Source organism: Pogona vitticeps, chromosome 2, assembly GCF_051106095.1.
Source record: "Pogona vitticeps strain Pit_001003342236 chromosome 2, PviZW2.1, whole genome shotgun sequence".
NCBI classification, from domain to species: domain Eukaryota; kingdom Metazoa; phylum Chordata; class Lepidosauria; order Squamata; family Agamidae; genus Pogona; species Pogona vitticeps.
The window spans coordinates 35,163,714-35,181,619 of NC_135784.1; the positions used below are offsets into that span (position 1 = coordinate 35,163,714).

The 17,906-nt window shown below is 42.5% G+C and overlaps 1 protein-coding gene across 1 annotated transcript; it reads right to left on the minus strand.

The window, feature by feature from the left end:
- Nucleotides 1-1,709: 1,709 nt before the first annotated feature.
- NDUFAF3 (NADH:ubiquinone oxidoreductase complex assembly factor 3) lies at nt 1,710-9,604 on the minus strand. Its single transcript, XM_020795460.3, has 5 exons — nt 9,446-9,604; nt 7,802-8,000; nt 5,454-5,520; nt 3,105-3,205; nt 1,710-2,278 (listed from the first exon to the last, which is right to left on the minus strand). Exons 1-5 carry the CDS (start codon nt 9,514-9,516, stop codon nt 2,192-2,194), a joined length of 525 nt encoding a protein of 174 aa, XP_020651119.3. The 5' UTR covers nt 9,517-9,604; the 3' UTR covers nt 1,710-2,191.
- Nucleotides 9,605-17,906: the final 8,302 nt, after the last annotated feature.

The following is a 17,906-nucleotide window of genomic DNA, read 5'->3' on the forward strand; positions in this document are numbered from 1 at the left end:
AGGCAGAAATGGTTCCACAGTCCTTTTCTGGTGCCATTCAGATTTTTTCGACTCCCAGAATTCTCCAACAATTCCTCAAGCAGAATTCTGGGAGTTAAGAGTCCGAAAGATCCAAATGAAGCATATCTCTACTAACCATTTTGAAAGCATTTTCTTCTCCCTAATTTTTTGTACCTGCTGAAATACCTGCCATATTTGTAACAGGTATGCCTGAGATGCTTACATTGTATCAGTCTGGTAACATTCCTCAAAAGGGGCCAAATCCCATCCACCATGCAGAATGGGAGAAACCACCACCCAGGAGCCGATATGGCTGTGTGGTACACGGAAGGGACGGGTGGATCATCTCTCACACACTTAGAAACATCTCGCAGTTCAGTGGAGACCTTCAGAAAACAGTATGTTGTGTTTCTTTAAAAGGTTTGGGATCTATGAGGCAGTTGTGTTTCTAAACAGGACAGTTTTCTCATTTGGCTGACCCTTTACTAGAGATTCTGGAATGAAATGCTCATATCCTGGAGGAGCTCATTTAAATTACACCTCCTAAAAAAGTTCAGGCTACATTGTCATGGGAGTCATACAAGTGCCCTTTTACCTCTCACTTCACACTGTCAGGAGATGTGGTTTCGATAATCCTAGAAGTAAATCACAGCACAAACTTAAGGCATTTTGCTCTGAAGATTTCCTGACTGTGTAGGTTGCTTTGGAGAAGGGCTGTAGTGTGATAGTAGAGCATATGTTGAGTATGTCAGAAGTCCCAGGGTCAGTCAAGTTAGACAGCTGAGCTGGACATGGTTTTAGCTAGTATAAGGCAGCTTCTTCTGCTTCAATTAGCAGTTGGCCATTTGAAAGTGGGTCATCTGTGACATATGTTCTAGCAAAAGCAAGCATGGAGGTCACCTCTGCTATGCTGCACGGGGGGGGGGGGCATCACTGTTCCGTAGGAGACTCAAGGCACAAGTCTGGCAGAAATGGATAGGCTCCTCTTGCTGTTACAACCCACAGCATCCTAAGGTATTGGACTTTGGTTTTAGAGCCAATGTTCTGTACAGAGAGAGTCTGAAAAGCCTACGTAGAAGCTTCCTGTTTACTCCAGCAGGTGGTGCCACCTATTCCGAAGTACTCAGAAGGCTCTGCTAGAGAGCTCTCCAGCGAAGGATTCCAAGCGCCTTACCACACTACCAGTCCCAGCGTTTGGTACAACACAGCCTTGATCATGAAAGTGGTATCAAACTGCTATAACTCTCTGGTGCAAATGCATTCTTAAATTCTAAGGCTGCTTAGAGTTCAGTGTCTGCACCATGTGAATTCCCAAGGCCTGTAACTCCCTTATTGCCCGTATTCCACTATCTTCCTCCCTTCCATACTCAAGAGAAGTTGACAGTTTACAAAAGAAAGTCAACAGTTGTCTGCACTGTGGAGTTTTCCTCCCCCCTTTTATGGTCCCCTCATACATACAGTAAAGTGGCTACTGGAAGCAGGGGGTGAGGACCCCCTAGAACAGGCAGCTGCAGTGGCATTAAGAGAACAGGGACGTTTTTCAGAGCTGCTTGGTAGAAACGGTGGCGACTTTCTACTGTTGCAAAATTCCCCTGGAACCCAGCCTTTTCATTTTGTTGGGATCCTGGGGTGCTCCTGCTGTTCAGGGCTAGGTGGTTGTAGGGACAAAACCCAGATTCAGGATTTTGCTAAACTGCAACACTGAACAATTAGTCTTGAGCAAGTGGCTTTATTTCAGTCCCCCTCACAAAGGTACTGTGAGAACAGAATGTACACATACTGTCTTCAACTCCCGTGAAGGAGTATGATATGGATACAGTAAATGTTCCTTCTGGACAAAACACTTCTTAAAGTGGACGAGAGCTAGGAGAAGGCCTGACAGGGCCAACAAATAATCGACATGGCTTAAAATGCCCACTTCGTCCTTTTCAGCCAAACTGCCAATCCCTGCAAAACATCTGCTTAAAAGTCAAACAGTAACACTGCTCATCCATTACACCCCATCTTCATTCTGGCTTAGCTGAAACTCCAGTGGAAGGATTCTGCTGCTCCACACAGCAAAACGCCATAGTTTTTCAGCCTGCTTTGCTTCCAAGCAAGAGGGGCCACCCCGTGCCGCAGTGAAGAAGGGCGCTGAGGCCTCTTCTGCTCCTCTGCCAAGGACTCATCTGACCGCTTGTCTTACTCTCAGCTATTCATGATGGGAAGGTGGGATCAGTGCAGCAGCTGTGCTACGTCGTTCGCTGATCAAGAAATTATAAGTGGCACAAGCATTGGGCTGTGAAAAAGCAGAAGAAAAACTGAGAGGAGTGGAAGGGAAAGAACGTCAAGGTGGGGAAGGCTGGCAGGGATTGACTAACTACGACACTCCTTGAAAAGCAAAACAGACATTCAGTTGCCATGATAGAGCTAGTTCTGCTGGAGCTAATGCATTGTTTGGAAAAACGTGTAAACTATTTTTTCAAGTTGCACATTTTAAAAAGTACTTTCACTTAAGGACAAATTTAACTGAAATCCACATAGACATTGTAATACTCTTAAACATACAAGGTAGTAAACCTTGACAGATGTGCAACCGGATACCAAGGCCAAGATAATCCACATTATTGAATTCCCAATTACTAAGTATGAGTGTGAAAGCTTGACAGTGAAGAAAGCTGACAGGAAGAAAATTGATTCCTTTGAAATATTGTAATGGAGAAGAGCTTTGTGAATAGCTTGGACTTATCAAGTGGGTCCTAGATTAAATCAAGTATGAAATTTCTCTGGATATAAAGATTATGAAATTGAAGCTGTCCTATTCACCATGAGAATACAACATTCTTTGGAAAAGACAATAAAGCTGGAAAAGGTTGAAGACAACAGGAAAAGAGGAAGACGCCTATGAGATGGACTGACTCTCTAAAGGAACCATGGGTTTGAGTTTGTAAGAGCTGAGCAGGGCACTTGAACACAGGACACCTGGGTGATTATTCATTCATAGGGTTGCCATAAGGCAGAGATGACTTGATGGCATGTAACAATGACAACCTCAGTCTTTGAACTGTATACAAGAATCACATGAGCCACCCTTTTTTCTCTCTGCCTCCATCCCAGGCTCTTACCGTATCTTGGACTTCCACAGCAACCCCACACTGGCGCATAAACCTCAAGACTGCAGGATCCAATCTCTCGGTCCTCGTTCCTGTCCCCAGTACCAGGATTTCTAGAACAACCAATGAATGAAGCCAAAATTGCCATTAGCATGCATCTCTCCACTTCGTCCTCTTGGAGTACATGCCAGTCCTAGCAGCTTTCTGAGAGACAAAGGCTGTCTGCTCCAATTGCCCTTCTGATTGAGAGCAACATTTGGAAATGTTCTTTTTGGACCTCTAATTTACAGAATCTACCCAGCAGCAAACAGCCAGGCTGGTGAATGGGCTCTAAGAGTTGAAATCCAAAGAAAGAGAAAGAGAAAGAGAAAGAGAAAGAGAAAGAGAGAGAGAGAAGCGGGTGCAGCTTTGAAAGCCCGGGAAGCCGAAAGCCGCCCCGACCTCTGTGCCCTCTCCCGGCTTCCTGGGTGTCCAAACCCCTTCCGCTGCTCTCTGTCTCCTGTCCCTGTTGCCCTCTGCCTCCTGAGATAGCTGAGGAGAGAACAAAATGGCCCGTACCTTGCCTCTGTAAATAGGCTTCCTTCAGTCACGAGGCTTAGCTTTGTATAGTCAGGAGACTTAGCTTCCTCCAGTCACAAGCCTCATGAAACTAATGTCAGCTGATGCTGTAAAAACCAATTGGAACAGACCTCATTGAAGGTGGAGTCTGTAGGCAGTGCTCAGATGCAACAGGGATTCAAAATGTCTGAGTGTTCAGAGCCCAGAGCCTCAAAGCTAGGTTTTCTTAATTTTGGGGTTAGAAAAGTGGGCGTGGGGTGTTATAAACGGAAAAATATGGTACATACTGTGCTAATTTTTAACAGATATTTAGGTTTTGGTTTAGACCTGTACCTGTTATATAATACCAGGCAATGTTTTTATAATTTTGATTAACTGAGCCTTGTGTTTTTGAATCATCATCATCTTAGAACTGTAGGACTGGAACGGACCTATGGATCATTGAGTCCAGACCCTATCAAGGAGGCCCAGTTGGGAATTGAACTCCCAACCTCTGGCTCTGCCGCCAGAGGCCTCAACCACTCATAATAATGAGGAAAAGAAGAGGGTTCTTCTTTTCTGTAGCAGGTGGGGCTTTTCAACCTTCTGTTTTAAATCAAGTCCTTCCAAAGCGTGTCATACTACAACACAACAAAATATGTTAAGAATCTGCCAAATCCAAATCAAATCCAAATATACATACACACAGAGAGAGAGAGAGAGAGAGAGAGAGATAATACTATGTAAAGACACTGACCAATACAAGGAAAGAAAAACAAGGCAAAGGGTGCTTTAGGACGACTCCTCTGTGAGGGATCTTTGTCAAGGATCTCAAATGGCAAATTCATTTCCCCAACAACGCAAGCCTCCAAACGCTGACGACCAATCTCTGAATGACAGCTGATGTCTTCCTCCCTCTGCACTCCAAGCAGCCCTTCCATTGTTTCATTAAAGCCCCCACCCCCAGCCCCCCAAAACATATTTAGGGAATCCCAAAGACTTGCAAGGGCAAGAGGGGAACTGACAAAGTTGACCATCTCCTGCAACACGCCAGAAGGATTTTTCCACAGGAAGGCCTCTTTGATCCACAGCAAGCTTACCTATAATGGACCCAATCCAGCGTGGCAGAGGCTAAAATCCTGTTGCTTAAACTACAGTGGTGCCTCGCTTAACGGGCGCCCCATTTAAGGATGAATCTGCATAGCGATGAAGATTTTGCGATCACATTGCGATGTTCCCTACAGGGAAAAATCACTTTGCGATGATGGCTTCCCCACCACCACCATCATCGCAAATGCCCCATTTTTGCACAGCTTGCTGAAAAAGCCCCAGGAGGCTTCTGAAAGTGGCGCAAGGGGGGGGGCGGGGGGTCACTAAGACTGAGTCACTAAGACACAATTTTAGTTTACCACAACGGCCCCTATGGAAACTATGCTGCAGGCATTGTGAGAAAGCACACGTGGTAACCCAAAGAATACAGCATCCCCAGAACAAGTGTAAGCCCCAGTGAGAGACCCACACACTTGTCCAAGCATACCTGATGTACTCTGCTATCATACCTGGCACAGGATACGAAACTGGCACAGGATACAAAATTCAGCATACTGAACCATGCTGAAGTTTGTGAGGGGTGGGGAATGCAAAGTTCAAGTCTGAAAACACATAGGTAAAGTAAGATCTAAATTCAAAAGCAAGTAGGTTGGGGTGGCTGGGTTTCTGGTGGCCCAAAGTTTTTATCTTGTTTTGGTACAGAATCAAGCACACACTCTCAGAAGGAGACTTGACAGTGTTGACATGTCTCTGAAGACAACAAAGCCTACCTACCTATTCGGGGCTCCAGCAGACGGAACAGTGTGAGGCTCTCAGCAGTGATGTCCATGTGTGTGCCAACCTAGTAGGAAGGAATGAGGGCAGGAGAGGAAGAAATTGCTTTAAATTATTGTGCAACTAAATTTGCAAACAAGAAAACTGAAGAGGGTGCCAACAATCCTCACTCAAAACCCCATGAGGCTAACTTGCCTACACATTTCTCGTGGGCTCTGGCGGCTGCCCTCTTTTGTTGTTCTTTCAATGGGGACTTCCCTCCACCTCCTCTTCCCCTCCTCTGCTCAGGCAAGACACCAAAAAACACAGATGGAGAGGACAGTGAAAAACCCAATGCGTTGCCTGCCCCCCATTCTTTGCCAGAACTACACATGTGGTGCAATGGTGTTAGACTGCTGAGCTATGACTCAGGAGATCTGAGTTAACCTCCCTGCTTGGCCATGGAAATTCATTTGGGTGACCATGGAATCCAGCTCGCAGGATTAAGGATTACAAATTGAACTGTGGGGAGAAGGGGAAGCCAGGTATGCCACCTTGAGTTCACAGAAGGAAAAATAAGATAAAAATGCAACTAATCATTAATGAACAAATTATATTATTGAACCATCTAGACCAGGATTACCAACACGGACAGACAGCAGCTCTCCTGGGTCTCAGACAGAGCTTTTATTAGCATTAACAATAGACAGTGACATAGACTGTGGACCTTCTGCATTCAAAGCTGGTGCTCTACCACTAAGTGGCGCTGCTACCCTTCAAGCTGCTCCAGAGATCTGTCAACTTTGGCACTGGAGGGTTGTGCTCCAGTGCTTGTTTCTCCAATTTCACCTCTGCTGGCTAAAAGGAAGCTCAGGCAAGACACTGTAGGTCTTATCCATGGTCTGAAATTATTAAAAATATTAAAAGCAACATCCTAGAAGAAATACTTCTAAAGATGAATACAATATAAAAATATATTTCATTATTAAAATAGTGTTCATTATAATCCACGTTTTTCAGCATCCGTGGGGGGAGCTTGAAACAGATGTCCTATGGATTCGGGGGGTACTACTGTAATGTTTACAAGTGTCATTTGCATTATTACCTGCAGATCTAGCTCACATGTGCAGTCAATGTCATCTGCATAAAGAATAGCACTTGTTGACCCTGCAGTGTCTGACGTAACAATTACAGAGATTGATGGACCAGAAGCCCTTATAAAGCAACCTATTCCAACCTGCTCCCCTCCAGATATATTTGATTATATCTCCGATTATCCCCAGCCAGGATGGAGGAATATATAGATGGTAATCCAATCTCTCTGGAAGATACCAAGTTGAGAAGAGGTTGCTCTAAAGCACTGGTTCTTAACCTTGGGTTACTCAGGAGTTTTGGACTGCAACTCCCAGAAGCCTTCACCACCAGCTGTCCTGACTGAGGTTTCTGGGAGTTGCAGTTCAGAAACATCCGAGTAACAAAGGTTAAGAACCTAGGCTCTAAAGTACTACATGGGGAAATGCAGCTCTCCAGGTGTTGCTGAAATTCAGTTAGCAATTCTGGCTGAGAATTGCCAGGTCTTGTTCTCTGTATTTTGAGAAACCCACTCCATGCTCTTATAGCCTAAGACTAAATCTTCTTTAGCCAGAGCAAGACCCCTCTGCTTTCTTTAAAATAGGTTGGACAGAGAAAAACCCACCAGATGCTACTTCTCCCAGCCTAATGCTACACTGAAGGGAGCAGATACTCTCTGCTGTTTTCCCCAAGAGCCTGTTTACCACATGTGCTTCATGACCACAAGCTGCTGAATCTGATCTTCACAGCTCCATGATGCCTGAAGATCTGACCGCTTTGCTTTTGGATCTGAAGGTCTGACAACCCTGAGGTTCACATTTGGCCTTTGGCACCCATTCCCCTATGAAACCTTGTGGCCCACATAACATGCAGGGCTGACATTGCAGGATCAAAGCCATGAGCCAAGGGCCCCAGGCTGAAAATAAGCTATGTAGATGAATCTACTACGTTGAGTGGCCCACACGATTGCCAATAAAGCATCAGCTCCTTATATTAGTCCTATCATTTGGGACTGGAAAAAACAATTCCTAGGCATTAGACTCCAAGTTGACTTAAAAACATTTCCAGAAGGGCAGCCATGTTGGTCTCTTGCATACATTCTATCAGGCATAAACTTTCATCTACGGCTGCCCATTTCATCTATAACATGCATTTCCAGTCCCTGAAAGCTTCTTCCAAATAAAACATATTGAAAGCACCATGAACTCATTGTAGATGTTGCTACCACAGAGAAAGACAGGGTCCCCTTCCTTGCCATGTCAAATACTGGCTCAGAAGTAAAATGCCTCAACACTCACGTTCCACTGTAGGATGGCTCGTGGAAAGATCACGCAGGGCCCGATCACCTTGCACCCGCTGATGGTGAAACCACCACTGCTGTAAGTTTCCAGGAACATGATTTGATTGGATTCTCTCTCCAAGAGCTGGACTGTTGTCTGTTGATAGAGCTCATCATCTGAAGGCGTGAGGCGGTGACCCCGCTTTGGCTGTCTGTCACTGAGAGCACATGGAAGATATTTGCAACTAGAATGAAGTCACACTTAAAGCCAAGATGGCCACCTCATACTGTATCTTAATCTGGAAGAACTGCCATCACTCCTTCCAGATAGATGGGGTATAAATGAAATGAAATAAATAAATAAAAATAGTAACCAAGTTAGGGGCTGAGCACCAACAGAATCAGGGCTAAAACAAGGACAATGGAAAATAAGAGGGAGGTGGTAGCATCTCTCAGGCAAACCCAGAGGTTTGCTGAAGAAGGAAAAAATCTCTCTATGGAAGATAACCTATCTGGGCAGAACCCCCTCCCCCCAATCTGCTGCAAAATAAACCGTGAAGGCAATGGGTCCTCAGATGTTCTTGGACTAAAACTACTGGACTGGGTAGGACTTCTGAGAGTTGTAGTTCAAGAACATCTGGGGACCCAAGGTTAGGAACCACTGCAATAAGGGCTGCTTGTATTCAGTGGACTAAGAATGCTACTTACCTGTGGTTGTTCATCTTCAAACCACTCTGCACACATCCAAATCTCACCAGATTTTTCAGGTCTGGTTTCTATGGATGTGAGACTAACAAGGAAAACTAGTCAGGGCTATAGGAGCAAATCCTGCCTGAGACTCAGGACAGTTGCTGTCAGAGGTGACAACCTTGGGCTAGATGGAACAAAGGTCTGACTCAACAGAAAGGACCTACATGGCTCAGTTCTCTACAAGTGGGTGGGCTAAAACTGTATTTTTGGGGGAGTACCCTGCAAGAGAGTAACGAATGTTCCTTTGCCTTTTAGCCAACAAGTCAAGCCAAATATTCTACAATATCTGAAGAAGTGGGTGAAGTTCCACGAAAGCTTACGCTCAAATACGCAACAGCTAGTCTTTAAAGCGCCACAAAGTTTTTTTGTTCTTCTTAATTCTTTTCTTTCGGCTTTGCCCGATAATGGTAAATACTGGACAATGCTATTTTTAAACAAACACCGTCTAAATTCCAGGTGATGATGGCAGCCCTGCCGTGATCACATGGTTTACGTGTGTGAGAGACATTCCCATGTAATTCAGATTTTATTCCCCGGCCAAACTGCCCCACAATCGACCCACGACATCATCCCAAATCATGTAGCCAGTCTTCAGGGAGGCTGGCAACGGTTCTGTCCAAAACATGATGGGATGCCAGGACCCTATTTACGCGTTCCTTTTACATTTTGCTTTCCGCCCCCTCTCCATCCAGGTCCAGGCGGCATGAAAAGGCGGTTTCTCTTTCCCCTCACCTGTTAGGATTCACACCCACCCTTACGAGGGCAGGTCAAGCAGCAGCCTTGCTCCGGGAGGCATCATCCGTTCCCCGGCCAAGCAAACCCCCAGGAGCAAGAGGGTTATTTTAAAAAGGGGGATTTTTTCACTTCTGCGAACCCCCGATCCTCACCCTGCGCCCTCGGGGTTAACACTCACCTGGGGGCATAAAACGCCCTCGGAGGTAGTACAGCCGTGAACCTCCGGCCCAGCAACCGGAGAGCCGCCATGTTGGCGGGAGGAGAGACAGTCTTCTCGCGAGAAAAAAACGACCGCGCGAGGGCAGCCACGATCGGCCGCCTCTCCGAAGCTTTTAACGGCCGGCCGGAAGGCGGGAAAAGGAACCGCCCAAGAAAGAAGGCCTTTGGTGCCCCCTGGTGGTCGAGCGGTTTCGCTGGCCGAGGGCTTCTTATACACATGGCCTTTCGATGGACGAGGAGAAATCCATAGAAACAAGACAAAACAAAAAAAGACAAATAAAAGAGAGAGAGAGAGAGACAAAAACATGTGGCACCTTAAAGACTAAGTATTATATTTTAAATGTGAGCGTTTGTAGGCATGTCCACAAAAGCTCACATTAAAATATAAAATGTCTATTTTTTAATTTTGTCTTGGTGTGGTTGTTTCTTTGGATTTTTGCCTGAGACCTTTGCACAGACTAACACGGTTACTTCTTCCAAAACTACAACTAGGAGAAGACAAGACTTATTGGAAAAGACAACACTGTGAGGAAGAGTGCTAGGCAGCAGGAGAAAGGGAAGACTGAGATGGATTAATTTAGCAAAGGAAGCCCCAGGTTTGCATGATTTGAGTGTTTGCACCCCTATCATGAGCAGGGTGGTTAATGACAGGAGCTTTTGGAAGTTGTTAATTCATGGGTTTGCTCTCCCTTGTAAGTAATAGGATGGCACATTCCTAAAACAGGAAGCTAATGCGAAAGCAAATTTTATTTTATTTATTTGATTTGTATCCCGCCTATCTGGACTACCAAATCACTGCACTGTTGCAGATGGGGCGGTATGCTGTGCTGCACCAGAGTGATGTGAATGAATTGAGAAATTAGGGGAGCATGGAATATACAATCTGGAAACTTCAAGGCTTTTTGTGAGTGCCTGAGAAGCTGACCAAGAAAGCAAGGGTCAGTATAGTATCAACACAGAACAAAGGGGAAAGTGACAGTTTCAATTGGTTTCCTGCCTAGGGGTACTTCAAAACAGCACCAGAAGGTGTCTGACACTTCCACCCTATCTCCTGGCATCCAGAACCAGTCCGGCTTCCTTCCTGGGAGTCATGCAAATTACAGCTGTGAGAAAAGAACAGGGAAGACAGTGCTTTTGTTCTGGGTAAACATGAAAGAAGATCACAACAGGTCTGGAATAACTCCTTGAATATAAAGGGATTAGGAAAACTGGTTAGTTAGTCAGCCTAGCCTGACCGGTCATCTCTTGATGCTTGAAGGAGCCTAGTCGATCTCTAAAGAGAAAGTGCTTTGCTCACTTGCTATCTGTTTTTTGCTTTATGAAGGATGCACTCTGTGCATGTCCCAGAACTATGCTACCTCTCCGTTAAGACATGAGTATCAGGTAGATAAGTTTGGCCTTTATTGTTTTCTGGTGTGAAGTTTTGGCCTGAGACTGCCTCTGTGTTCTGCTTCGTATGTTTTGCAGCCTTTTTGTAACATGTGGTTTTTCCCCCTCTTCCCCCCCCCCATTTTTAATAAAATACGAACCTCTTTTCAAGCAGCTGTTTGGATGTATGATTGAGAGGGATTGTCGTATTAAATTCAGGTCTTGCCTCAACCAGCTACAGGAAAGCTTTAGCATTTGTATGGGTGTGGTGGCAGCTCCCTTGCAAGGCTGGCGCATGGGCCGATTGTCTAGCCATGTGGATTTTTTGGACTCCCTGCAGACGCTTCCAGATCTGAATAGGCAGCAGGGCTTTGGGAGTGATACGGGTCTAGTTAGGACCCAGGACTGCCTTGATTCCATAACCTAACCAAAAGTTATTGCTCTTTGTTGGGACTGGCCCCCTCCCTAGACATTATGTAATTGTTTTCACTGTCTCATAATAGAACTTCAAATGGTTTATAACATTTAAAATAAGCTATAAACATTTAGAAACAAGCATCCAAAACATAATAAAAGATAAATAAATCAGTAAAAATAATATTTAGTTTTACTGTGTATGAAATGCTTATTTCTAAATGTAATGGCTTATAGAAAGCTGATTTTGACTGGCCACACAATATGAGAGGTGCACTCCTGTATATGTCTAATACACTTAGGGGAAAATAAGCTCCACTAAATAACAATGGGAGTCACTGAATAAACATACATATGTACAATTGCATTGCCAGCAGTTTACATACACTAAGAATAATTTATTCATTTAAAAAAACTTTCCCCCCCATAGTAGTCAATGTGCCTTGTACAACAGTAGAGGAGGGAGTATTTAAAATGTAATAATGAAAAATATAACAAAAACAAAACAAAAAAACAGCAATAGCTAGTTAAAAACACCACTCTAACAGGAAATCCCAAAAGCCATATTAAAAAGGGAAGAGTTTACAAAAAGCAAGGAAAGAGGAACAATTCTTTTGGTATAAGAGGAAGTAATTCCTCAGCCTGAAACCATACCAGATTCTGGTGTCTCAGATTTGTTTATGTTATTTATCTCCTGCCTTTCATCCTAAAAACTCAAGCTAGCCTGCATGATTTATCCTTCCACGAGTTTATGCTCCCAATAATCTTCTGAGGTAGATGAGTCTGAGTCACTGGCAGGATGGCCAGCCCATTGAATTCCCTGAAATATCAGGGTCAAAACCTCAGACCGGATTATTTGACTTTGTGATGTCAAAGGAGGCAGATCTGTGTGTAACACATGCAAAAAAAAAAAAAAAAAAAAGTGTGAATGAATGTGTGCATAAGAACATTAGGGTGAAAATCAGGAGTTCCCACACTACTTTCTGAATTCATACTGGTGTGCATCACCCCCCGAAAGAAACCTTCTTGGTAAGCTGGAGGCAACCGTTGGAAGTGAAGAAGACATGGATGCCCAGGTACCGAAGACATGACACACAATCAAACCACCTTTTCTTCTCTTCTAGCCTAAAAGTAATAGCCAAGGCAGCTGATTAAAAACATGTATGTAGTTATTAAACATGTTTAATTTGGGGGAGGGGGGGAACAGAGATATACAATGAAACAGATTTTTTAAAATCTTTTAAAAAGAGATTAAAACCAAGGTTAAAAAACAAGGGTTCTACTTACTTCAGTATTTCCTGGCATGTAACAGGAGATGTGTAACAACAGGCAGACTTCCCCCAAAAGGGAGGGCCATCATACTGGGGAGGGCTGGTCCACTTCATGGCTACATACTTGTACAACATCTGTAGTATCACCTCAGAAAGTGTGGTTCTGCAGATGTTTCTGGACTGAAGTCCCCATCAGCCCTAGCCATCAAAGCCAGTTACAGGGGATGATGGGAACTGCAGTCCAACAACACCTGAGGGTTTTAAAATGAGGACATGTTCACTTAAATTAAGCAGTGATTGACATCAGCCACACTCCACTCAGACATACATTCAGTTTGTATTTCTACAGCTTCAAGACTTTCTAATTGTCTTCTACTGATGTGATCTGCCTCAGGTCCTTTTTTAAGGAGACAGGTGGGGTAAAAATATAGTATTTTGAATAACAAGCTAACAAATGATTCTGTATATCTTCTCTGCCTTCCCCTTATATTATCTAATCGCATGGCATTTTCCCCACCCACTGTGTGGGTGGCTGGTTGAAACTCAGCTACAGTACTTGGAAACTGGATGTGGCAAGTGGGTGATTTTTGTTCCATTGTAACAAACCTACAGTTGATTTCAGTGAAAATCACTACTGCCACAAATATTTGTACATATATTTAGCAACGATCTAAAGCTGGCACAATACAGCATACTTGTTTGGCCTTTAGAGTCCCATATATTTTAAGCCAGAACCAGGGTATTTCCACCCCCTTAGATGTTTGGACCTTGCCACCTTAGTCAATGGTAAAGGAATGTGCATCTGTAATCGAAAACATCTGTCCTCCATAACTGTTCAGGCCACCATTGCAGAGAGATAGGCTTCCAACTTTGGTGAGTAGCATCACTACGTGTGTCAGCTGTGCTATCGGATGGTAGTTAATTAACTAGACCTCAGGCAAAGCCAAAAGCTTCAGGTGAAGGAGTTGTCCAGGAGCCCTGTGGAGCCTTGATGAATTAAAGCAGCTCTAAATTGTCGTGAGAATGGCTGACCATCGGATTCCAAAAGATCTCCTGTATGGAGAATTAGTGCAGGGAAAGCGCCCCAGAGGGAGACCACAGCTGCGATACGAGGGTATCTGCAAATGGGATCTGAAGGCCTTAGGAATAGACCTCAACAGATGGGAAACCTTGACATCTGAGCGTTCAGCCTGGAGGCCTGCAGCATGGCTTTCCCTATTTGAAGAGACCCTTGTCCAGCAGGCCAAGGCAAAGAGGCAGTCCCGAAACCAGCAAAATCGCAGAGATGAACAAGGGACAGATTGTATTTGTATTTGTTCCAAGTCCTCCATACAGAGCATGTTACCATAGTCTCTCGAGACTGTAGAATGCCTACACTAAACTGTCTGTGCACAACCATAAGCCATAGATGGTGGGTGCCAATTGCCATTTGATATGCCAATTGGCACCTAAAGGCGCAGAGACCTTTGGGTAGTGTGGGTGGCATATAAATCAATCAATCAATCAATCAATCAATCTGTGGGCAAAGTGGAAGCCATCATTATTAGCTGCAGTACTGAGAAGTAAAAACAATGAAAAATTACTATATTATACTGTGATGGATAGACAGAAACATTAAAAGTATTAATAGAGAAATGGTTAAATACAATAAGGGGTTGGATAAAAAAGATTAAAGATAAAAATACTATAAAGGAAATTTTCAGGGAAGAAGAAGGAATATCCTGGTTAAATATATCTAAAATTGAAAGTTGGACAAGAGAGTGGACCAGAAAAGTAGGAGAGATTAGAAAATTGACAAAATTTGAGGAGAAAGAGAAGAAAGAGAAGATCAAGAAGAAGAAACAAAAGAAAGAGAACAGTTAGTGTAATTTATAAGATTTTACTACATTTCGGAAACATGCAATGATGAAAAACCAGTGGCAAGAAGACTTTGAAGAAGATGTAAAGGAGGGGATTGGAACAAGATGTGGTCACAAAGAATAATGAAGAATATGTCTATAAGGGTAAAAGAACATTGTTGTAAGATAGCATGGAGATGGTACTTTACTCCAGTAAGCTTGAACATAATAAATAAAAATATACCATCTCAATGCTGGAGATGCAAAAAGGAAAAAGGAACCTATTGTATATGCATATGTGAAATAAGAAACAAAGAATGGGCGCTGTTTTTTAAGGAAATTAGATACATTATTGGATATGATATTCAGATATCACCAATTATTGCCCTCCTAAATATAATTAAAAATTATCATCTAAAAAAAGAACAGAAAGAGTTCATTGTTATAATGGTTATAGTAGCAAGTCTAATATTTGCAAAGAATTGGAAAAGCGATGAAGAAATTAATCTTGAAGATTCGTATAAAGAAACGTGGAGCTTAGCAATTAATTATAAATTAACACATGAAATGAAAATAAGAAGAGGAATTATAAAGTCTAATGATTTCAAAGATAATGGAATTCATATTTGGAGCATGTTTTGTTTTTGTTTTTTGAGGGAGAAAGGCTGTATGCCTGCAAAAGAATCAATGTATTTTTGGAGAGGTATTGGGTGAAAAGGGACATAAATTGATATTATTGATCACCTTGTCCCAAGGGTGAAGGTGGCACGGATGGGCAAAATCCAATGTGTATTGTATGTGATAATTATTGAATTTATATTTTAGTTGTAATATTAAATAAAATAAAATAAAATAAAATAAAATAAAAAAACAAGAAAAGACCCTCAGTCCCTGGCAGTTTTTAGGTAGCCAGAAGGCGCTAAGAATCTCTTGTTTGAACTTTGAATATACAAAGCATACATGTAGCAGGAGAAAGCCACAATATAGCAAAATAAATGAAAAGAATAAAACAGTTGGCCCCTTGGTGTAAGTTTATTGGCCAGTATCCAGCCAGGTAGAAGCAGATGCAATGTTTTATCTTAAAAAATGGCAGATATTTCGTTGAAAAACACAGGCTAAAAACAAGAAATGGACATGGAGAATGAATGGTACAATTTTGTGAAGAGAAAGAACTTGCAGCTATACTTAAATTATCACCTAGGAAACAATATACTGTACTGTATACAGTACGATAATCCTAATGGAATAGCATTAATAATCATTATTGCAAGGAACCAGGTAAATTTCATTCTAGTTAATCCAGGACACTGAAACACTATTAAGTTATTAAAATTTTATCCCAGACTTGAGATAAATTCAGATAGGGATCCTGCCATTACTGTAGTTCATCTTAAGTTAAGGAAAATGCAAAAACAGGGAGAAAATACAAATGAAACAAGTAAATGTTCAATTGTATATACTCTTGTTAAGGAAGGGATTTATGGCAGAATCAATAAGACTGCACACTCAGATAGTTTAAATATAATACTACTTGCTCTAAACTGACAGAAATATTAGTAAATTCGACTAACAGCAAGTTTAAAAGCAAAATTGTAAATAAAAAAAAATAATGATGGAAGAAAAATTAATGCTTAATAGAAAAGAGACACAAATGAAAAAAAATAAGAATGGCATGAAATACAGAAAAATGCACAGAAACTTTCAAAATAAAATTAGCATAGCTAATAAAGATAGTTATCCAATTTACAGAAATAATGAAAGCTTACACAGGAAGCACATGTGTATTAAAAGATCAGTGCTTGTTATATTTATTCTCTGACACTTGATGTGAAAAATAAAATAGTGTGGGGAAATTCCATTAAAAAGCTGTTTTTAGATAACAGAAAAAGAGAAATATCATACTAGTTCTCTATATTACACACGAAATAGAGAAATGTGAAATGCAATATGGCTGTCCAAAACCAAGACATAACAACAAACAAATGAATGGAAACACTCCTGGACTTGGTGGTGTGTTTGCCAAAGTATTAAAGCTAATAGGAGATGAAGATCAAATGTGTTAGACAGAAAATATTTTCAATCCCATCTGCAGAACAGGACTCATCCTTGAAATTTGGCAGACATTTTGAACTGTACCTGGAAAGAAAACATGCCATAGTAACTACAGGACTTAGTGAGCCATCTGCTTGCAATTTTTTTTTAAAAAAAATAAGACATGGTAATTTACGCAGTGTGTGACCAAAAGGCAGGAGACCTGCAATCTGGATTCCGAGAAATATTTGGAACCAGGGAAGCAACATTCTGTCTGCATGCATTTGTTCCTATGTGTGCACATATGGGTTAATCACTTATTTCTCATATTCCTCCTTCTCTTTCTAAACAGTTCTGTTTTACTTTTTAAAAATGAAATGGCAGAGATAGAGATACAGATAGCGATTGGGATGAGATCCAGAGAAAGATAAGGGCTGGTTAGTCAGAGAGAGAGAGAGAGAGAGAGAGGGAACAGATACAGAGTGATAAGATTGGTTAAGAAAATAGGTAGAGAAAGTGGCAATGATATTGCAAGAGAAAAGTATGTACTGAGAGAACTGTTAATGATTTAATGGTTGTTGTGGGTTTTTCGGGCTCTTTGGCCGTGTTCTGAAGGTTGTTCTTCCTAACGTTTCGCCAGTCTCTGTGGCCAGCATCTTCAGATTAATGACTTGCTTGTGTACAATCTGAATAAATTCTGTTATTAAATCTGCTTCATTTTAATAAATAAGTTCAGTTTGTATTCACACACACAAAAAACACAATGAAATGGCGGGAAGGGCAGAGAGTCAACCTGCTCCCACAGCAAACAGTTAGGAAGCAGGAAGCTATTCCTATGTGATCCCCTCAGGAACAAAGACCACATGACAATATTTAAATTTAATATTGGAAAGGAGCTTTATGGAATGTATTTGCGAGTAAACGCTTCAGGAGTAGCTTGGCCAGCTGAATAAGAAAGAACCATGGTGTCTCAATGCTCCCTGTCTCTGAGGTAGGAAACAATGCATTAGCAACCCCATGTTGCACCACGGTGGCCCATGCAAACACACTCACCAGGTTCGGGAAGGAGCATGTGGGTGTGTCAGCACCTACTTCCCACAGAGCAGGAGTTGGAGGATGAAAGTGGTGCTCACATCCTCCTGCCCACATCTGGCTGCAAAAAGAAGACTGTTCTACCTCGGTCTGGTTTCAGAGAGTCCTCGAAGGTGGGCTGCATACAAGGTGTCACAAGGAAAATTGCCTCTGCCACAGCCACCATAGCTCTTGGTTCTAAGGATCTCTCAGAAGCAGGCGATGGAAATTCACAGCCTCCCCTGGGAATTATTCAGAGTCGGGGGGGGCTCTCTGGAGTGACAGGGGTCCAGCCAGGGAGGGGTCCAGGAGGAAGTGGCAGACGGGGCCACAGAGTCCCACCACCTGAAGCAACCACTTTACTGAGAGGTTAATACCAGGGCCAGACCTAATGAAGAAATAAAATTAAGTGCTGTTTCGAACCTTG